The 23,501-nt window shown below is 46.1% G+C and overlaps 1 protein-coding gene across 5 annotated transcripts in view; it reads left to right on the top strand.

The window, feature by feature from the left end:
* The first annotated feature begins 243 nt into the window (after window positions 1-243).
* fmnl3 (formin-like 3) overlaps window positions 244-23,501 on the top strand; it is a 170,684-nt gene continuing 147,426 nt past the window's right edge. For all 5 annotated transcript variants that reach the window (XR_013574129.1, XM_078534536.1, XM_078534535.1 and 2 more), the window contains exon 1: window positions 244-780. Coding sequence is in view for 4 of the 5 variants with exons in the window: in XM_078534536.1 (XP_078390662.1) it covers window positions 667-780 (114 nt within the window). In the remaining variant the exon portion in view is untranslated. The remainder of the gene's footprint in view (window positions 781-23,501) is intronic.

Genomic DNA, 23,501 nt, shown 5'->3' on the forward strand with positions numbered 1-23,501 from the left:
AAATGAGAGAAATATATGAAAGGGGGTGGGGAAATCAATGAATGTAATAGATTTTTAAGTCTTCAAATGCCAATGTGGCAGAAGTGAGTGTTCTCCATACAATCAGCGGAACTGTAATCCCCAAATCGGCTCTGCGGTCTCACCCCCTCTTTGTTACCAAGGGTGATGGACAGACAGTGGGACCAATGGGGGGAGGGTTCTCTCCAGAGTTAGTGAATGGGCGCGCACTCGGGCTCGCTCCCTGCTCAGAGTGGAGAGGCTGCGAGAAACTGACGCTGAACAATGAGTTTCCTCCAAACCGAGCGAGGGACAGGCAGACCAGGCAGGGAGCAGCTGAAATGATTCCTGCAGGATAACTTGGAACTGCTGGCAACTTATCCCCTCTGAGGACAGAGGGGGAGGGTTAAACAAAACGGAGGAGGAGGGGGTGGGGGGGGGAAATAACAACTTTAGGCTTGAGAGAAGTATTTTGTGGGCAAGTTTAGTTTTTTTTTTCCCCCCCAAAGTTTGTGTTTGAAAAGTTTGTGAGAAGCGGACCAGACGGACGCTGCGGGAGGTCAGTTCTTGGGAACTCTTTCCCCCCACCTCCTCCCCCCCAAAAAAACAAAAGTAGGGGAAATTAAGGAAGGGGGATATTCACTTTCTTCTTGTATTGCCCCGGATGAAATGGGAAACACTGGAAGTTTGGATGGACAGATGAACCTAAGTGCTCAAATCATGCCACTGAAGTTACCAATGCCTGAACAATGCGAGCTGGAGGAGAGGTTTGCGATCGTTTTGGTAAGTGAGTGTTTTGCTGTTAATGTAAATGGGCTCCCTCCCACTCCTCCATCAGTTCTCTCTCAACTCCAGGACGCAACTGGGTCCTGGGCTCATTTTGTGCAGTTCCTTTCTGCGCCTATTTCCTTAGCATTGTTGGATCTCCCTCCACCCCCTTTCTCATCGACCTCCCACTAGACCCCTGTAACGGTCACCATTTTCTAGCTCATTAAAGGGACAGGATGCCTCTTCCTAGGCACTGTATAGCGCAGTTAGGCTTTTCAGTCCAGCTAGAAAGCAATGCAGCCAAACCACGATGGAGCATTTCAGGTTGTTGTGTGTGTCAGGGTGAACTCGGGCAACTGGTGTGTATGTGTGTGTGTGTCAGGGTGAACTCGGGCAACTGGTGTTTGCGTGTGTGTCGGTGAACTCGGGCAACTGGTGTGTGTGTGTGTGTGTGTCAGGGTGAACTCGGGCAACTGGTGTGTGTGTGTGTGTGTCGGTGAACTCGGGCAACTGGTGTGTGTGTGTGTGTGTCAGGGTGAACTCGGGCAACTGGTGTGTGTGTGTGTGTTTGTCAGGGTGAACTCGGGCAACTGCTGTGTGTGTGTGTGTGTGTCAGGGTGAACTCGGGCAACTGGTGTGTGTGTGTGTGTGTGTGTGTGTCGGTGAACTCGGGCAACTGGTGTGTGTGTGTGTGTCAGGGTGAACTTGGGCAACTGGTGTGTGTGTCAGGGTGAACTCAGGCAACTGGCGTGTGTGCGTGTGTGTCAGGGTGAACTCGGGCAACTGGTGTGTGTGTGTGTGTCGGTGAACTCGGGCAACTGGTGTGTGTGTGTGTGTCAGGGTGAACTTGGGCAACTGGTGTGTGTGTCAGGGTGAACTCGGGCAACTGGCGTGTGTGCGTGTGTGTCAGGGTGAACTCGGGCAACTGGCGTGTGTGCGTGTGTGTCAGGGTGAACTCGGGCAACTGGTGTGTGTGCGTGTGTCAGGGTGAACTCGGGCAACTGGTGTGTGTGTGTCAGGGTGAACTCGGGCAACTGGTGTGTGTGCGTGTGTGTCAGGGTGAACTCGGGCAACTGGTGTGTGTGTGTCAGGGTGAACTCGGGCAACTGGTGTGTGTGTGTGTGCATTTGGAAGTTGAATTCCAAGTTGAAATGGCTGACAGCTCAGTCACAAAGTAGATGTTTGAGGGAAAAACAATTACTTGGAGACTATTCCCTGTTTAATTTTGTGTCTCAGTCTGATCTCTCCCCCTCCCCCCCAATCCATTTGAGGACATTGGCACAGTTTGACATTCGGCCTGGGGGATATTTTTTTTAAAAAAAGCTTTGTGTTGGTCAGACCGAATTGAAAACAGATTTGGGCTTTCCAAAGGCAATTTAATTTTCTCTTTGATAGGGTACTCTTGAGCGTGGACTTGTGTTGGGTTTGAGGGATAGGCTTTCAGATGCTGCTTAGTGCACCCTGGCCCATTTAATTCCACAAAGTGCTGAGTCCGCAGTCTTAAAGAGAGAAATTCAGATTTATTCATATAGCGGAGCAATACCTTTGTAACCGAATAGTTCTGTGAGGGTTTGTGCCTTGAGTACATTAACAGATGGCAAATGAGCAGTTTATCAGTGAGGACATGATGATCAGTTGAACAAGCTGTTTTCATTCTTAAAGTTCTGGTCCTTTGTTGTTGTGAGCTCTTAAAGAATTGTGTGGCCCAGTGTCTGTACTGTGTGGCTGGCGAGGCCACGAAGGTGAGGGTGGGTGAAGTACAAGTCCCACCGTTGAGACCTCGAGCATGTTGTTCTGGGCAGCACCGAATGGTCACCGTTTGTTTTGTTTGTTCGCTGGGCTGGCGATGATTGGCTGTTCGCTGCTGCCAAACTCCTGCCCAAGGCCCATTGACCCATCACCCCTCTGCTACCTTGGTTGCCAGTCCAACACTGCCTCAAGTTTCATCTTTACGTCCTCGTGTTCGAATCCCTCCATGGCCTCGCCCCTTCCCTATCTCTGTAACCTCCTCCAGCCCCTCCGAGGTCTGTGCATTTCCCCAATTCTGGCATCTCGCCCATCCCTGGTGCCATTTGTCCCACCATTGGCGGCTGTGCCTCCAGCTGCCTGGGCCCCAAGCTCAGGAATTCCCTCGCTAAACCTCTCCACCACTCTCTCCTCCTTTTAAGGTGTGCCTTAAAATCGATCCCTCTGCCACCTGTCCTAATATCTCCTTTGGCTTGTTGTCAGTTTTTGTCTGATTGCCATGTCCTAGGTATTTTTTTTAACCATGTTAACAGTGCTGCATAAATGCAAGTTAAGTTTTTCTGCCCAGAAGATGCTGGCCCTTATTGTGATACAGGTCCATGTGTATTCTCCAGTATCTTACTCTTTGCATGTGAACCTTAACAGTGAGTGTTGAGGTGCAATCGATTAGGCGTGGAAACCTCAGTTGATTTCCCTGCTCACTCCCCACCCTGAGGTTGAGGGAAGTCATTCCAAGGCTGCGATGATGACTGAACACATCACAACTTGGGATTGGCACTTCCGATCACTCTGGCACCACACCAGCTGGTGCATTTACCCACTTATCCATCAGGGTGCCTCAGGCATCTGTTCGAAAGGCTTGAATACAAAGCTGTACAAGTCACCCATTGGAGACCTGGGATATGGTTGAACTCAGACTTTCAAAAGGGAGAGACATTTAGATTCCAGAATCTGACTAAGAGCTGACACCTATAGTGTGGTGTTGTAAAAACTTCATAATTATGAAATTGGTGTTATTGTTTTAGAACAATTTCATTTTATTGGGGGGGGTGGTGGGTGATGGCCAGGGGCGAGTAGTATGGAGGCATTGAACCTGGGAGTTCACTGGCCACCCCATCTACCAACCAAGTATTAACTGTGGCTCAGTGATTAGCGCACTCACTGCCGAGTCAGAAGGTTGTGGGTTCAAGTCGCACTCCCTCCTCTCACAATCCAGGCTGACGCGCCAGTGCTGCATTGTTCGAGGTGCTGTCCTTCTGATGAGATATCAAGCCGAGACACTGTCTGCCCCCTCAGGCAGACGTGAAAGGTCCCATGGCACTATTTCTAAGAAGAACATGGGAGTTCTCCCTAATGCCCTGGCCAATATTTATCCTCCAACTGCCATCACTGACACAGGTTATCAGGTCATTATCACATTGCTGTTTGTGGGAGCTTGCTGTGCACTAATTGGCTGCCATGTTTCCCACACGACAATAGTGACTGTGCTTCAGAAGTACTTGATTGGCTGTGAAACATCGTGAAAGGCTCTATATAAATGAACATTCTTTTTCTTAAAGTAACTGAGGAACACTAGCCAAGTTTCAATGAAAGAATCTCTCTATGGTGAAGATTGACACAGTGTAGGCCAACTCATCTCCCGAAGATTCCCTTTAATAGAGCGTGTGCGGTACACTGAAGGGGTCTGCAACAGGGTACATGTGATCTTGTAGAGAGAGGACAGTGTTGAATATCTAGCAGTGTTCAAAAGTGGGGCTGCTCAGGAACTGTCTGACACGGCATCTTGAGAAGCAGCCTCCTGAACATTGAAGGAATGTTTATATTTTCTATTCATGGCTTTGTCCTTGCTGTGTTGGATTCAGAATGATCCATGTATACCTTACGCTACATACCTCTCAACCACAGCAGGGAATTCATATGGTATTGCAAGTTTATTTGAAGAGCCCAGCGGAATGTCTCACATTCTTGGAATTAAATGCAGTCGTTTCTGTGCAGCTTGACGTATTTTAGAAAATGGGTTTAAATCTTTCGGTAAAGTCAAGAGTGCAAACTGTTGGCCAGTTAGCAAATGGAGGCTTCTTTTTGTTTGCAGGTTTTGGGAGTATTTTTAAACTGCTGAAACTAGTTGGCGTAACCAGTCTGCAGAGCCACGCACGCACTTGGCAAGACTTGGCAGTATGATGATTGGATTGTACTCCAGTTTCATAAATGTTCACGAAGTATGATTGGCTAAAGAGTCACCATATGTCAGAAAGTAGTTTTGACCAAAAGCACGGATTTTCCTTTGAGGTGGGGAGGGTGTCTCTTGTTTAACTTTTTATATTTCTCAAGGTGAGGGATATGAACACTGGAAAGAGAACACTTTTGGCATCAAAAATGCAATTTCAAGCTTGTGTTCCCTTGAGCATAGAAGATTGAGGTGATTATAATGATTAAAGGAAGTGAGCAGGGTAGATAGAGAGAAACTATTTCCTTTGGTGGGGGGCAGCCTTGAACAAGGGGGCATAACTTTAAAATGAGAGCCAGGCTGTTCAAGGATGATGGCAGGAAGCACTTCTTCACACAAAAGGGAATGGATACCTGAAACTCTCTTCCCCAAAAGGTTGAAAACTTCAAAACTGAGATTGATAGATTTTTGTTAGGTATAGGGTTAAATAGTGGAACAGGTGTGAGGGGCTGAATGGCCTACTCCTGTCCCTAAATGCTTATTCCTGGGGCAGTAGGCTGTTTGCGGTGTTAAAGTGGATGCCTTTTTTTGTGAGAGAGATTGTGTGGTCAGGCTCCAGAGTAGCCAGTACAGCAGCACAGAGAATGGGCAAAGGTAGAAGTTTGTCTGACGTATGTTCTGCTTCTCCCTCCTCTACTGAATTTAACCCTTCTTGGGTCTTACATTGAATAGATCTTTCCACTGAACACATATGGAAATAATCTGAATTAACAATGCAATGTAATAATATTCATAAGCATGTCATGGGATTTAACAACACAGAAACTGGTGATTCAGCCCAACTGGCCTTTTTGGTGTTTACACTTTCACCTGATCAACATAATCCTTCTATTCCTTTTTCCTTCATCTACTTAAGTAACTGCTATGCATGGTGCATTGAGCTGATGTTTTAATGTTGAGCATCAAAGGGGAGTTGATCTCAGTGATTTTTTTTTCTCTTATTTCCTTCTTGGGACATGGGTGTCGCTGGCAAAGCCAGCATTTGTTGCCTATCCTTAATTGCCCTTGAACTGAGTGACTTGCTCGGCCACTTCAGAGGGCAGTTAAGAGTCAGCCACATTGCTGTGGGTCTGGAGTCACATGTAGGCCAGACTGGGTAAGGATGGCTGATTTCTTTCTCTGAAGGACATTAGTGAACCAGAGGATTTTATAGTTTCAATTCCAGATTTTTAATTAATTGAATTTAAATTCCACCAGCTGGCATGGTGTGATTTGAACCTGTGCCCCTGGGCATTAGCTTGGACCTCTGGATTACTAGCCTAGTGACATTACCACTAGACCACCATCTCCTCTGAAGCATGGGGATGTAGAAGCAGACTGTTTCCAGCAGTTGCAGGGTCCAAATAAGGTGCCAGAGATACCATCGGAGGAGGAAGTGGGAGGTGTTTTGAAGCAGATAGATAATGTGTATTTGACTGACCGTCTAGCATCTGTCTCTCTCGAAAGGAACACCCAGCACCTCCCACTGAAGGTATCAAACCTGAAGCAGTAGAATAACTGATGCTGACCCTTCTGGTCAACATACAAGCATACAAAATAGGAGTGGAAGTCGACCATTCAGCCCCTCGAGCCTGCTCCGCCATTCAATACGATCATGGCCGATCTGTTTGTGTTTTGAGTTCCACGTTCCCATCTAGCTCTGATAACCTTTGATTCTTGTTAGGCAAGGGAATCGATCTACCTCTGTCCTAAAAATATTCAATAATACGAACAGGAAGAGGAACAAAGACAAAAGCAGCAGCTTCATCATATGACTGATTGACTAGGTTCAACTGCGGACTGATCACCTCTAATGTACTTGTAAATCAAGGAAACTTTCAGCCTGAATATTGTAAGCCACTCATCCCTTGTCTGAATGCTAAAATTTGAGCAATAAATTGAATTTAGAAACTATCTAGAATCATAGTCAATTTTGTAATTCTAGAGTAAAAGAACTGGACATACATTTATTCCTCTTTCAATGTGTAAGAGAAATCTAAGTGGCTAGGCAGGAGAAATTCCTTCACAGAGTTGTGAGACTGTGGAGTTCACTTCCAGAGTGTTTGGTTGAGGGAGAAGAAAATGTCAACGTTCGAGGTTACATTTAATAAATGGATGAAAGGTTGTGGGAATAGGGTAAATGTGATTAAGACTGTTTGCTCACATGGGCAAGCACTGACTATGGACAGGTTGGGCTGAATGGCCTGCTTCCATATTGTAACGTGCGCCTGTGTGTACTCTGTATCCTTTTCTGCCACATTGAAGTTCTCTCTTGGTATGCAGTGTTGGTTACCTGAACAGTAATAAGCCTGCCTCTGACGGGCTTAATCCCCTTATTGGGATTAGGTTACCATTTAGGGAGAGTAATTGCACACTCAACGAACAGGGTGAGAGCAAAGTCCTCGGACACTATGTCATAGCTATGCTTGAAATGAGTGCAGACTTTTTGGAATAGGAAGGTTTAATCTCTGGTCTGTGCTGATGTAATTGATCTTAGCAATGGTGCCAGTAAGGCTGGTATGATTGGCCCCATTGCCATGAAGGAGGGAGTGTCTACCTGGCTTCCTACTGCAGTGACCCAAGAGTGAAGAAAATCTGGTTTGGATGTGTTCTACTTTACCCCTCTCTCCATTCGAATGCCCTACTGATGCTCTCAGTCCAGGGTGTCAGCCATGGCTCAGTTGGTAGCATACTTGCCTCTAAGTGAGAAGGTTGCAGGTTCAAGTCCTGCTCCGAAGACTCGTGCCCAAAATTGAGGCTGAGCCTTCCAGTGCAACTTGACGGCCAGTTTTACAGTCAGCTCCTTGAAGTCCGTCCAAATTAATCATAGCAAGGCTACGTTGTCATCTTTTGGATGAGGCTTTAAACAGAGGCCCTGTCAGCCCTCGCAAGTGGATGTAAAAGACTCTGGCAGCGCTATTTCAAAGAAGGGTGCAGGTAGGGTGGCAGAGTGTCCTGCCCCTCAACAACATCACTAAAAACAAATTATCTGGTCATTATCACATTGCTGTTTGTGGGATCTTGCTGTGTGCAGATTGGCTGCTACGTTTCTGACATTACAACAGTGATGACAATCCTGAAGTACTCACTGACAGCATTCCATCCACTGTCTGATAGCGGGGTTCAAAACATCAACAGCTGGACTATATTGCGGACTGTATGAAATGCTTTTAAATCTCTTCAGCCAAGCCCCTGAAAAAGCAAAGTGAAACCTGCGCTTTGGCACAGTTTGTGTTGTCATGTGAAGACAATGGCTTATCATTTGAGTAACAGGCTTGTCATCAGTGACTTCCTGTCAACGGGCACTGAACTAGTGTGAAACTGTACGTGCGGTCATGCATTCTGCCTCACCAGCTTAATAGCTTAACCATATGGCTAGACTGTAACAGCCCACTGCAGGTGACCACCTGCTATTGGATGGTGGGTTCCTTTATGAAAGCGGACATGCTGCGTTGTTTTTGATGCTAGAAGCACGCTCGGACAAATTAAGCCCGAATGAAGTTTTGGAACCTTCTTCGTTTAGTACCGTGATGATCACTCAGTTCCAAAGCAGAACCAACCTCAACCTGTTACAAACGTACGAAATAGGACCAGCACAGGCCATTCGGCCCCTCAAGCCTGCTCCACCATTCAATTAGATCATGGCTGATCTGTTTGTGTTTTGAACCCCGATAACCTTAGATTCTTGTTAGACAAGGGAATCAATCTACCTCTGCCTTAAAAATATTCAGTGACCACCTCCCCCCCCCCCCCCCCCACTGCCTTCTGAGGCAGAGAGTTCCAAAGCCTCACAACCTCTGAGAGAAATAAATCCTCCTCATCTCTGTCCTAAAAGGGTGACCCCCAATTTTATCAGTGCCCCTAGTTCTGGACTGACCCACCGGAAGAAACATCCTTCCCACATCCACCTTGTCAAGACCGTTCAGGATCTTATATACTTCAATCAAGTCACCCCTCAATCTTCTAAACTCTAGTGGAAACAAGCCCAGTCTGTCCAGCCTTTCCTCATAAGACAACCCACTCATTCCAGGTATCAATCTAGTAAACCTCCTCTGAACCACTGCCAATGCATTTAAATCCATCCTTAAATAAGGAGACCAAAACTGCACACAGTATTCGAGATGTGGTCTCACCAATGCCCTGTATAACTGAAGCATAACATCCCTACTTTTATGTTCAATTCCTCTTGTAATGAAAGTTAGCATTCCATTAGCCTTCTCAATTACTTGCTGTATCTTCATGCTAACTTGTGACTCATGCACTAGAACACCTAGATCCCTCTGCACGTTGGAATTCTGCAGTCATTCTCTGTTTAAGTAATACTCTGCTTTTTTTATTCTTCCTGCCAAAGTGAACAACTTCACATTTTCCCACATTAAACTCCATTGTTGGCCTTTAAGATTGTGAAAGGCTTTGGTGGGATAGACGTAAAGAAGGCGGTTCCGCTTGTGGGGGAGACCAAAACTAGGCTATACATATCAGTTAGTCACTTAGAATGTGACTGCCACAGGGAATGGCTGAGGAGAATAGCATAGATCCATTTAAAGGGAAGCTAGCCAAGTACATGAGGATGAACGGTTATGAAAGATGAAGGTTATGCTGGTGGGGTGAGATGAAGTAGGGTGGGAGGAGGCTTGTGTGGAGTATGAACATCGGCAGTGACCTGTTTCTGTACATTGTACCCAATTCTATGAAAGCCTCTGACCTGGCCCCTCCCTATCTCTTTAACAACCTACAGCCCTCTGCAATCTCTGCACCTCTCCAAATCCAGCCTACTGTGTATCCCCTTCCCCTGATGATGAGCGTCCCACCATTGGTGACTGTGCCCTCAGCAGCTGGACCCTAAGCTCTGGAATTCCCTGTCTCCCTCTACTTCTCTCTCCTCGTTTTAAGACGCACTTACCTCTTTGACTGAGTTTTTGGTCACTTGTCTTAATATCTCTTTATGTGGCTCAGTGTCATATTTTGCCTGTGAAACCTCTTGAGATTTTTATCCTGTAATTAAGCCAGTGCTTGTTGCGTTTGTAGTATTTGAATGTTGCTACAGGAGTAGGCCATTCAGCCCTTTGAACCTGTTCCAGCATTCAATTTGATCATTGCTGTTTGGACCTTAACTCCATTTATCTACCTTTGTTCCAACCCCTTGGTACTCTCAGCCATCTCAGTCTCAGTCTTGAAAGTGCCAAATGACTTCCAGCATCCACAGCCTTTTAGGGAAGTGAATCTTAATTTCCACCACCCTTTGAGTGGAAAGCATGTTTGCTCCTCAATGACCTGGCTCTAATTTTTAAGAATATGCCCCCTCCGCCTCGATTCCTCCACCAGAGACAATAGTTTTTCTTTCTCTACCCGACTGAGGTGTTTAAAATGTGAAAAGGGTTCGATCAGAATTACCCACAATCTTCGAAACTGCAGCTTGTGCGACCTTCAGTGATTACTTGCAATAAACGCGGAGCATTTTGCAAAGCCTCCTGGCGCCTTAGTGCTGGCACGTGCCTGTAATAACCACAGGACTTAAGTTAACCCTTTTCCATCTTCTTGGCCACGTGTCAAGAAGCCGCTTCGAGCCCTGACGGTTTCGCTCACCGCGATGGATTCCGCTCGCCCTGTAAACGTTCGAGGATTGTGGAGCGACCTCAATGCTTGGGAGATTGGAAAAAGACAAGAAGGCAAACTTAGCAAGCTGACCCCTCCACCATCCCCCCCCAAATCATTCTCTCCAAGGTAATTTGGAGAAGAAACGTGTAAATATATATTTAATAAAAGCAAAATACTGCAGATGCTGGAAATCTGAAATAAAAACAGACAGACATGAATGCGAGCATGAATGTATATTTGCTGTGTTTTGTAAGAAAGTGACATGGTGATTTTAGCGAGTAGCTGGGAATTTCCATCTATGCAATTTTGTAAAAAGCACCAAGATAGTCCCCACAGAGGTCTTATTGAGCTCCCCTTAAGTCTTCATCTGGGAGGGAGGAGATAAAGTTGGTGTCTTGAGAACCCAGCCCTGATGTCCTCTACCCACAAGAGGAATACACACATGATTGTTAGAAGATATGTTCAGTACATAATGATGCAGGAGTCTATGATAAGTACGTGGGACTTAGTGGTAGGGTCATTCTGCCATGTTGGATTGTGCAACCTTCAAGAAGTTATGCATGCATGTGTAACTTGATCTGGTAAGCTCTTTTCCTGCCCCCCACCCCCCCAAACAACTTTCTCCCTCTTCCCATGTGTCTCACACTTGCAAGGGAGGGTTGTGGGGGGGGGTGGCTGGTTGGAGCCAAAGTAGTGTACGCCCCAAATGACCATTCTTCACATACCGGGCCTAGAAGGTGAGTGTAGGCTGGCTATTTGACCGTACAAGGCATCACACCTGAGACTTATATTATCCTGACCCGATGCCTATTTGGCAGCGCACGAATCTGGATGAGTCATCGGGAACCCTCACCGGTGTCCCCCCTCTCCCATCAGGCAGGCACACCTCTGAAGCTTGACTGCGATTGTTTAACTCCATGTGGACTGTGCATCGAACCTCGGGCAGTCCTAGACTGTGAGATTCTAATGTACAGACCATATAACCAAGCTACTGTAACCTTTCCAGAGAATGTACACCGGGAACCCTGTCTATCGGAGCTTTGGAAATTTGTTGAAATTATTTACCCTCAATCTGCTGCACATTGTGTGTGGCCTAGGAAAGCCAGGTTGGAAAAAACAATGAACAGCTTGGGCATGTCTTAATCCACAGGCATGTGAGCTGACATTCAGTTAAGTTTTATATTTTACAAATGATGTAACCAAGGCTCTTCCCCATTTTTTGAGCGGAGTTTAGCATACTTTTTTTTTGTGAATAGTATATGTTCACCAGGGTGATTCACAGTTCCGTTTTGTGTGGGAAAATGCACTGGCAGATCACATTCAGAAGAAAGCTGATACAGATAAATAATTTTGTAAAAACCGTTTCGCAATTCGAAATCCTGTCCCTTATCCTTTTTAATGCTTGGGGGCTGGTGGGGGTGGGGAGGAATAAGGCGACAGTGGGAAATTTTGTTCACTTCAATTGGAAGGCATCCAGGATTCTACGCAGTGAATTCAGTCTGTTTTATCATCTGATTTGTGGGGCCTTGCTGTAATATGACCAAATCCACTGGCTAGAATCTTGGATGGCTGTCAGTTGAGGTTTGCCAGATGCCTAGACGCAGCAGCACTGCTGTCTTCATTCATTTGAGGTTTCCTAGGCTGTGCCTTAAAACCACTTGCCCAAGGTGCTGCAGCTTCAGGCTGCAACGTCCCTGCGCAAACACATTGTGGCCTAATTGGTCATCCAAGCAATCGGGCCTTCTCAGCCTGGCTGCCAGTGAGGGAAGAGAGGTACAGTGCGGAGGTGGTGAGACCGGGGCACAGTTGTGAAACGCCACATACTCTTGGGTTTGCAAAGTAAAGTTTTGCCCCTGCTTCTCGGCCTCGAACTCCATAAAGGTTTGTTAGGGTGCAGTCCTGTGGATGCTGCTCTGCTCTCTTGAGGCCCAGCCCCAAAAGAGCGATCTGCGTTGTATGTGATGTGCCAGTGCACTTAGTCATCCAGTATTAGTGGAGGCATTTGTCCCATCATCTCTGTGTCAGCTCTTTGAAAGAGCTGTCCAACAAGCCCCACTGCCCCCGCGTCCATCCCCGCCCCCACCCCATCGCCCTACATGTTTTTCCTTTTCAAGTACGTATCCAATTCTGTTTCGAAAGTTACTATTGAATCTGCTTTCACCACCTTTTCAGCTAATGCATTCCAAGTGAAGTGTTCCTGGGAGGAAGGGGTTAGTCTTATGAGGAAAGGTTGAGAAGGTTGGGCCTATACTCATTGGAGTTTAGGAGAATGAGAGGTGATCTTATTGAAACATTTGAAGCGGGGCTTGACAGAGTTGATGCTGAGAGGATGTTTCCCCTTATGGGGGAAAATAGAACTAGGGGGCACAGTTTTTAAAAATAAGGGGCCTCCCATTTAAGATGTAGTGAGGAGAAATTTCTTCTCTTTGGCATTCTCTCCCCCAGAGAGCAGTGGAAGCTGGGCCATTCAAGACTGAGTTAGATAGATTTTCGATCGACAAGGGAGTCGAGGGTTATGAGGGGCAGACAGGAAAGTGGAGCTAAGGCCACAATCTGATCAGCCATGATCTTATTGAATGGTGGAGCAGGCTCGATGGGCTTAATGGCCTCCTCCTCTTCCCATTTCTTATGTAAGTGTAGGCAGATTTGCCAAGGGGTTCAATCCATCCATACCCAATCCTGTGCGCTCGCAATGTCCACCAGTGTGCACTTTGGCAAAGTGCAGGGTGGGTACGTTTCTGGGTAACTATCGAGAACAAGGACTGCGACTGACATTTTTTTAGCCCCTCCCTCGTCCAGGGGTGGTAATTCCGAGTGGAGTACTGGCATTCTCTCCCCCCCCACCACCACCACCACTGGCAACTGCAGCAAGCTCAGTACGGAGGCTAGATTAATCCAGGACCTTTGTGGTCAGTTTGGCTCAGTTCCACACTGGACAGTGTCTGCATCAACTGAGTCGTAGTGAATGAAGGTTACAATTCCTGTTCCCATATGAATGCTGATGAGCTTGGGTTGCCTCACGTGCTGAACCAGTGCAAAGTGATTTATTGTGGGCACATTAAGCCAGTTGGAAGCGCACCCCTCGATCCATGTCTCCATATACCCACCACACACTGTTACAAAATGGAGCAACACTGCTGATGAGATTACAGCCTAATTATGGGGCAAATGTGAGGTTTAATTCCCCATGTCTCCCATGTTATTCAGGCTGCCGACCTTCCGTTCTGTCACGTGTATTGTAATTCAGCCTCTCAAAATGCTTTAAAATAGGGTGTTTGGGGGAAAGTTGTTCTGGAAATATAACCTGTCTGTCTTTGACCTGCAAGTATAAGTCTGTTTTTGGTTGGCGCTGTAATGCACCTGAGCAGCATTTCAATGGTGAGGCAATTGGTATCGCGTACAGTGGATGTTGCCATGACAGGCCAAACTTGAACATGAAAGGCTCGCACTGTAATTAACTGCTTCTTAAAGGGGCACTGTCCAAGGTTGTAGACATTCATCCACTACTCAGTCCTTCCTAAACCTGAGAATAAATTGGCAGACCTTTAATCCGCTTTTGCTTCTGGTTAAAGTGATCGACTAAATATTTAATCTGCAAATTTCAAAAATCTCGTTCTGCACTACATAAGGTGTCCGGAGGGAAGGGCATGCCTGGTCAAATTCTGTCTGTATCCTGCACTTTTTTAAAAAAAACTTCTTTCATGGGATGTGAGTATCGCTGGCAAGGCCATCCTTAATTGTCCTTCAACTGAGTGGCTTACTAGACAACACAACACAAGGATTAGGAGCAGGAATAGGCCATTTGGCCCCTTGAGCCTGCTCCGCCATTAAATAAGATCATGGCTGATCTGATTGTGGTCTCAACTCCACTTTCCTGCCTGGCACTCCCCCCCCCATAACCCTTGACTCCCTTGTCAATCAAAAATTAACTCCACCTTGAACATATACAATGACCCAGTCTCCAACTGTTCTCTGGGGAAGAGAATTCCACAGACTAGCAACCCTCTGAGAGAAATTAATCACTCCTTACCTCAGTCTTAATTGGGAGACTCCTAATCTTTAAACTTTCCCCCTAGTTCTAGTCTCTCCCACAAGGGGAAACATCCTTTCAGCATCCACCCTGTCAAGTTCCCTCAAGATCTTATTGAGACATGTAAGATCACCTCTCATTCTTCAAAACTCCAATAGATATAGGCCTAACCTGCTCAACCTTTCATAAGACGAACCCCTTTGTCCCAGGAATCAGTCACGTGAACCTTCTCTGAACTGCTTCCAATGCAGTTATATCCTTTCTTAAATACAGAGACCAAAACTGTATATAGTACTCCAGATGTGGTCTCACCAACACCCTGTACAACTGTAGCAAAACATTCCTACTTTTATATTCCATTTCCCTTGCAATAAATGCCAATATTCCATTTACCTTCCTAATCACTTGCTGTACCTGCATACTAACTTTTTGTGATTCATGTACAAGGACACCCATATCCCTCTGTACCTCAGAGTTCTGCAATCTCTCCCCATTTAAATCATATGCTGCTTTTCTATTCTTCCTGCCAAAGTGAACAAATTCATATTTTCCCATGTCATACTCTATCTCCCAAATGTTTGCCTACTCACTTCACCTATCTGTAACCCTTTGCACACTCCTTATGTCCTCTTCACAACTTAACTTTCCCACCTATTTCTGTGTCATTAGCAAATTTAACAACCATACCTTCAGCCTCTTCATCCAAGTCATTGATGTAGATTGTAAATAGTTGAGGCCCCAGCACTGATGCCTGTGGCATTCCACTTGTCACATCTTGCCAACCCAAAAATGATCCATTTATTCCTGTTAACTAACCAATCTTCTATCAATGCTATTATGTTACCCCCTACACCATGAGTTCTTATTTCGTGAAGTAACCTTTGATGTGACCATTCCAGAGGGCAGTTAAGAGTCAACCACATTGCTGTGGATCTGGAGTCACGTATAGGCCAGACCAGGTAAGGACGGCAGATTTCCTTCCCTAAAGGACATTAGTGAACCAGATGGGTTTTTACAACAACTGATAGTTTCATGGTCACCATCACTGAGACTAGTTTTCAATTCCAGAGTTTATTGATTGAATTTAAATTCCACCAGCTGCCGTGGTGGGATTTGAACCCATGTCCCCAGAGCATTAGCCTGGGCCTATTCCAGCGACATTACTGCTACACCACTGTCTTCCCCCTAAACATTAATGCTACCCATTTAATGAAATATTTCCTCATCTTCAAGGATCCAAGTGGCTTCTCTGGCCTGGACCCCTCCCCAGGTGAGGCCCACTTACAACTTTCTGGAGGTCACTACATCTCATTGCGCAGAGTGGCCTCCAAACATACACCAGGTCCCAATTAAAGCTGGGGATATCTGAGAATTTTCAGTGTTAGGGATTCCCTGGCATCACTCAGCCCCACCACCTCTCCTCAACCCCCGCCCCCCCATCCCTTGTCCTCGCTTCGCTGGCCTTGTAAGGAATGGATGCAGGCCTGTGTAAATCCGCCTGCCAAGTTTCTACATTGTACTAAATTTTGGAACATTGGTCAAAGTTTGTGTGCATTTCCCCACATCTTAAATTGGGGGAAGAGAAATGACTTGAGCATTCCCATTGCTCCTGGGCCCACCAATTTAAACAAAAAGGAATGATAGCTTCCTGGGCTGTTTGTTGTGCAGCCATTTTAAGGCCCGGCGTTTAGGCCTCTCGATGCCTGGTGCAAATAGGCTGGGTGCCAGGCAAGACCCGCCCACTAGCATTTGAAAGGTCTTGTGTAGGCCTCCGATTTGCATATTTAAAAAGCTTCCCACCTGTTTCAGGAGATTGTGCTACCCACTCACCTACAGGCCCATCTGATTATGGCACCAGGCAGGCCATGGGCACGATTGGTGTGGTCAAGGTGCTCTGTTTTTCACGCCCCCTGCCCCATCCGTCGATTGTTAAAATTGGTGGCCAATCCTTTTTAGGTCAGAAACAGTCAGCCGACCAGCTGAAAATCTATGATTTCAGTATTTAAAATAAGCCCGCAACTGACATGGGGAAGGGTCAATGTTTACAGTTCTGGAGATAACCTCCCTGTTTTGAGAAGAAATAAAATGCAGCCAATAGCTGCGTGGGCCAGGAACTATTTCATGAATATGCCTGAGTGCTTCCCCCTCCTTAAAATCTTTCTCATTGCTCCTTACCGCCCCCTCAGTGACCTTTCCCCTGAGAGGGTGATCAAATTTTCCCAATCAGTCATGATGGTATGTTTTAAAAAAAGTAACATGATTCACACAAACACACAACCCGCATATTTTCCCCCCCTCCACTTTCCTTTTTACTTTCTTCTCTGTTACACCAAAAAACACTTGAATTGCTGAACAACGTACTTTGGGGCGGCACTGGCTGTGGAGCCTCTCATTCAATGTGAATGCTTCAGTTTGTTTAAAAAGAACAATTTCTAAGCCATAAATGTTTTCTTTTAGCCAGTCTTGGCTTAAAAAAAAGTAATTGTTTATTTTGTTTGGTTAAGAGGCCCTTGGCCTTTTTTTTGGAAGAAAAGAAAATGTCCCCTCCCTTTAGGCGGGATGGGGGTGAGGACACACTGGGCTATGGCTGTTTCGCAAGGTTTAGCTGTATTGTTCCTCACTGTCTGATAGAGGAGACCTGTTTGCTGCACTGACATGTGTCGGCACGTGTGTCTCGAGTCTGGTGGCCTGTCTTGATTCTGACAGAGTTCCTTGGTCAAAGACCACTCTACCTTCTTCACACATCTTCCTTTCTGTGTTTTGGCACCGTTAGAATCACCGAATCTCACAGCCCAGAAGGCACCTGGCCTGTCGGGCCTATACCAGCTCTTTGAAAGAGTTGTTCTGTTTAGCCCCACACCCCATTTTTCTCCTTAGAAGCTTGATTGTTCATCCCCTTCAAGTACTTGTCCAATCATGCTTTGAAAGTTCCTCTGGAATATGTTTCCACCACCCTTTGAGGCAGCGCGTTTCAGATCAAAATAAACTTGTGTGTGAAGAAATGTCTCCTCACTTCCCCTTTAGTTCTTTTGCCAATTATTTTAAATCTGACCTCTTACCAGAGGAAACCATTTGTTGCTACTTGTTCTTTTTAAACCCCTCATAATTTTGTTTCCCTCGGTTAGGTCTCCCCTTGGCCTTCTCTGCTTCAAAGAGAACAATCCCAGCTTCTCCAAACTCACCACATAACTTAACTCCCTCATCTCCAGTGTCATCCTGGTGCAAAAGCTCCTCTGCACCCTTGACATCTTTCCCATTAATCTTTCTGCCAGTTACTGACCTCTCTGCTAATGGAAATGGGTCCCTCCAATCCATTTTATCCAGGTCCCCTCAATTTTATAGATCTCAATTAAATCTCCCCTCGGTTTTGTCTGTTCCGAACAGCCCCGGTGTAACCAAAAGCAAAATACTACAGATGCTGGCAACCTGGAACAAAGAAGGCACCTGACTTAGAGCTTAGGTCGGCAGTGTGGAGCTGGGTAGCAACATGTAAGGATATGCCATGGTGTCCTCTCCATACCTGTACCCCCTCTACGGTAAATATGCACATAGTTCAGGAAGTTAATGAAGACTTCTTGGTAACTTCTACAAGACTGCTTAATGGTGCCTAAGCAGTGCACACCACAGGTAACAAGAACCTAATGAAACAACATTTCTCCCCCCACCGCCTGCCCCTGCCGAGCAAGCAGATGGTGCTTCAGTTTAATGTCTTATCTGAAAGATGGCACCTCTGACAGTGCAGCACCCCCTCAGTACTGCATTGGAGTGTCAGCCTTGATTTTTTTTTGTGAACAAGCCCTAGAGTGGGACTTGAACCTGGAATCTTGTGACTCTGAGGCGAGTGTGTTACTGACCGAGCCAGGTAAATCTTGAGGGCTGTGTTTTTTGCCAACGCCGTGCGTGTGCAGTTCTCATCTTTTACTCTGGCGGGGTTTCGGAACATGGGGCTGGGGTTATGGTCGGGAAGCCAGGAAGGGTGGATTTCTTTGACTGCCTTTGCATTGTAACACCTGCCAGTGTGTAACTTCTTTTTGTATAAAATTAGGATTGTGAACCCCCCCCCCCCCCCCCCCCACCAACACACACACACACACACACACACACACACACACACCACTCGGTTCAAGCTCTTCTCTCCAGATGCAACACGAATCTCATTGCTCCTCGGCTGTAACCTTTCCTGGGTGCCTTCCCCGCCTGACGTACAGCCATGACCTCTGGGGAGAGATTTCCGTGTGGGGGACTAAATTCTCTGAAATTGATGTTGCATTGCTCTGCTGGCCCAATAGGTGCGATGTCATTCTGGGTATTGGTGGCCATCTTGTGCGGCCATCCATCTTGTGCGGCCATCCATCTTGTGCGGCCATCCATCTTGTGCGGCCATCCATCTTGTGTGGCCATCCATCTTGTGCGGCCATCTTGTGTTGGCAGGAGGCACAGTGAATCTTGAGAGTACTGCATTTGGTGAAACAGATTTTGTTTGTGGAGGCATCAGCTTCCATTTCCCACCTCCAAGCAAGGGGCTGGAATGGCTGGATGCTCAGCTCCTGACTGCGGAATGTTAGGATGCACAGGAGGCTGGAGTGGGTGGAACTCGAGGGTACAATCTGGAGGAGGTTGCAAGGGTAGTGAAGGCTGGAGTTTGGTGGGGAGGGGTAGAATTTGGCAATGAGACGAGGAATTTGATTTCAGTGCGTGGGGGTGGGAGGGTAGCTCGGTTGGGGGGGGGCGGAGATAGGGAGACAGTGGAGTTTGACGAGGAGGGTAGTAATGGTGCGAGCCAGACGTGATGCATGGCAGGATGTGGGCAGTCAGGTTTCGGATGAGACAGTCAGCAAAGCACGAAGGTGAGAACGCGAGTGAGAGGAAACGCGAAACCACTGAATTTGTGTGACCCAGATAGTCGGTAGCGAAGCGTGCAGCCGAAGTGCAAACAGCGCGAGGTCATGCTGATGCGCGACAGCCTCCCACAGTGAGTCTTGCACACCTGGACTTCAGTGTTCTTGGTAGACTCCTGAGTTATACTGTGGCTTTTGCAAAGCAGTTTGCATTGAGGGGAAAGCGGCAGCTTAACTGAGTTGAGTCTTCAAGGGAGGAAACATGTGGCTTTGAGGGGGTGGAGTTGATGGGGGCGGTGTGGACAGTGGGATTCTGTCCTTGGAATGCAGGCGTCAGCAATTACCAGTCGGCCGTTGAAGAAATATTTCCTGCTGAAAAGCTAATTGCTCCTGTGTTAAGTAACTCCTCCAACCTCCCCTTTCCTCCTTTGCAATAAAAGCTTGCAAGTTGTTTCACTTAGGATGACTTGTGTGATTCGGTGTAAGGGCGGTGAATTTGTTCTCTCAGGTTCTGTTTTTGCATCAGGTTTGCCAGAGTCTGTCTTTTTGTGTTTAACATTGCAAGGTTCCCGCTCCACTCTTTTCTCTCGCCTTCTGGAAGGTGCTGGCTTCTCCTCAGATCCCATTCTCCAGATGCCAGCCCCTCTCTGGTGCCTCACCCATCCAGTTATAATACGTGTGAGCCTCAGCTGTGAATTTTGGCAGGCTAATTGACTGGGGAGTGGGGATGTCACAAACCAGCCTGGACTGTCTTCTCACCCACATACGCCCACCCAAGCAGTCGCATGGATCATTCAGCAGCAGTTTGGAACAAGAATCATAGGATCTTACAACTTAGGCCATTCAACCTATCGTAGCTCTGTTGAAAGAGCTATCCAATTTACCCCACTCCATTGCTCTTTCTCCATAGCCCTGCAAATATTTTCTGTTCAAGCATTTATCCAATTCCCTTTTGAAAGTTATATTGAATCTGTTTCCCCCACCCTGTTAGGCAGCGCATTCCAGATTGTAACAAATCACAGTGTTTTAAATTCCCCTCCATCTTTGTCCTCTGGTTCTACTGACAGGAGGGTCAGTATTTTCTCCTTAGTTGCTCTATTAAAACCCTGGGTTAGAAATCCCCCTACTCTGGGGGGTGGAGGGAGGGTGCATTAAAACCATTAATACTCCTCTCAACCCCTTATCACTGTTTGAGATTCATTAATTCAACATAGGTTGAGGAGCAAACCCAGGACCTGGCTGTTTTCACTGCACTTACAATACCTCTGCATCACATTGTGAATGTAGTGTTCAATGGCTTAATTGATCTATGTTTGATTGTTAACCCGTTGACTGATCTATGTTCACCGTACTTGTTTGATTAAACCTGGGTGTCGACTCTAAGAGTGAAAGTAAGCAGAAGCTTTCAGAAAGACCTGAGAAACCAGGGCTCTGAACATGGCATGGACAAGATGGGCCGAATGGCCTCCTTCTGTGCTGTAACTTTTCTATGGTTCTGTGTGCGGAGACATCTTGCAATTGAAGAGAGATTTTAAATCACTGTAAATAAACCTGTTGCAGACTTTGAAGAATTGTCATCTCTGCATTGCTCTGAGGTAAATCAGATATATAGAATATACAACTAAACGGCAAATACACAACAGTGAAGGTGCTTCATCTTCACAAAAGACCTCTTTTTCTCCAAAATTAAAATTTGAGGTTTCATCCAACAGTTTCCAACATATTTAGGTAGAGATTTTCCACTTTGGGTGGTGCAATTCCCCAATATGCGCCTCCGGCTCATGCCAAGATCATCTCTGGAGGAAATCCTCTTAGTGAAAATCTCCCTATTTTGTGTTTAGGTAGTGTGTGACCTTTAGATCACTGGTTGCTAATGAAGGGGAATTGTGTCTCAGGTGGGCATCACAACCTTGGGCTCGCAAAGGGAAAGATGGTGTAAGTTGGAGGTGGAGCTACAACGTGTAGCCTCAGTTCTCTGACCCAGTGCTCCCTGTCAGCTTGGCTCTGAGCTGGGAGCACAGGGTTGCAGGGTGGTACCATCTTGGCCATTACCGCTTGTGCAGCACTAGGTTACCACTTTTGCAGAGTACCACGGTGGAGTTTGGGAAACTGGCCATCTGTTAGCCATATTGGATGGTGATATGTGGCTTAGAAACGGGAAAAAATGACCAATAAGGATTCAGTAATAAAATTACACCTTGAATGAAGTATACTCGTTTAGTAGTGAAAGATTTAACGCCTATCCTCCCTGACCTACTGGCTCCCCAGTGGCTCAAATTTAAACTTCTCATCATCCTTCTGTTTAGACCCTTGCATACCTTTGCCACACCCTATCTCTATAACCTCCCCTAGTCTTTACAGCCCTGCCACCAAAACTCTCTAATCCCCGGGCTTCAACCTCCTACACTTCTATCCCCTTCACTCCACCATTTGGATACCGTGTTTTCAACTGCCTCGGTGCCACTCTCTGGCGTTACCTCTCTGAGCTCCTCCATCTCTCCGCTTTCCCTCCCTTCTCCTTTAAAATTCACTCCTGATCAAAGATCTGGTCACCCTCCCTAATCTTGCCTCCTTTGTCTTGCTGTCCATTTTTCTCACGACTCCGAAGTCACATTGTCATTTGTTCAGTACCTGTAAGGTCCCTCATGTTTACTGTCTGCATAATTGTCTTGTTCAATGATATGGGAAATGGTTATTATTATTTGGTACTTCCTATTAGAAAGCCTTGCTTTTATGCCTATGCGATCATGTCTCTTGGAAACAGGTCAAAACATTTTACACACAATTATACAACTGAGTATTGCTGATAAAAAGAGACATGCTATTGAAGCTTCACATCTTGCACTCATCAGGACAGATGGAAGAATGCCAAATTTCAAAGGGAACAACAATTTATACCGCATGAGAAAAGAGTGCTGATTGGTTGGCAAGTCGACTCTGGTCAAGGCGTTGCCATGGAGAATGCACCAGGCAGCTATTGTCCCCCGCACTTTTGTTCAATTCAAAAAAGGTCAATGCCTAGACACACTCTTTTTTGCCTGCAGAGGATAGGCCCCTGCGTATGAATATATGTAGCTTCTAGCATGCATAAATGAGCTACATTGCGAGCCTGACTGATAGTCTTGAATTGGTGAATATCATTCTTAGCACATTTAAGATTGTTCGGTTGAATAATTCAAAATACAGTGACTGTTGATAACTGGACAGACATTGCAGCCATTTAGCATGTATCAAGATCCCACAGATTGACGTTTGAGGGAAGAATGTTGATCAGGACAACAGCCCTGCTCTTCTTTGAAATAATGCAGTGGGATCCATGTGAACAGGCAGGCAGGGCCTACCATTACAATAAATTCAATGCCCGTGGCCCCGTGGAGGATATTCTGCTTCAAAAGAGGTTCAGCATCTTGCAACAAACCATTTTCAATGTTTTTATATCTGTTAACAGGAAATGTTCAAAGAAAATGAAGAAGAAACAATCTTTTTTTCTGTCCTGATTTTTTTTCTCCAGGGTTTGCGCACAGCAGTGTCCCAGAGTTTGAGACTCCAGGCCAATTCTGGAGGGTTGGCAACCTTAGGGTAAGGGGGGGGAGGATGCAGGAGGAAAGGAATATGGAGCATGGGAAATAATGAGCTCTTCCAGCCTGTGGGCACCTTAATAAAAGCCATTAACATTGCCATGGAGATTAAACTGCCTGCCTGGAATTGAAACTGGGCAAGAAAGGGATGATTGGTTGCTGTTGTCCCTTGGCAATTCCCTAAAAAACCTACCAAAAAAAAAGTGACCTTTAGGTGAAGCCCATGTACAAATATCACTCTAGAATGGCCATTTGACCCTGGCAACGTTCACCATTTATCATTGAGAATTGGGGGGGCTTCCCAATTATCATTAACCCAAAGACACGCTTTCAGATTATCATCTGACTTTTACTGCATCAGTAAAATGATCCCATCATGACTAGTTTTCCAGCTGAATGACCTTGATTTTCAAAAGAGCAGCGAATGATTGACAATAAAACTGAGAAACGTAGCTTGACTTCTCATCCTGTGGAACGTTCCAGTCATCTTGGGGAAACTCTTGGATTTTCTCTCACAACAGCTCTCAATAGATCACATTTAGATGAAGTAGTCAGGGCCTTGAAGTTAGTTTTAAAATATTGTCGGAGTGCTGAGAGAAGAAAGAAGCATAATGAAAGCTATCTGGGCTGTTAGAAATGGAATTCCCCGGGGGCTGTGCACTATCGGGGCAAATAAACAAGCTGCAACTAGTGTTCTGCAATCCAGACTGTTCTGCTCCCACCTTTTATGAGAAAAAGGC

The sequence above is a fragment of the Cetorhinus maximus genome, chromosome X (genome assembly GCF_964194155.1).
Source record: "Cetorhinus maximus chromosome X, sCetMax3.hap1.1, whole genome shotgun sequence".
Classification (NCBI taxonomy): domain Eukaryota; kingdom Metazoa; phylum Chordata; class Chondrichthyes; order Lamniformes; family Cetorhinidae; genus Cetorhinus; species Cetorhinus maximus.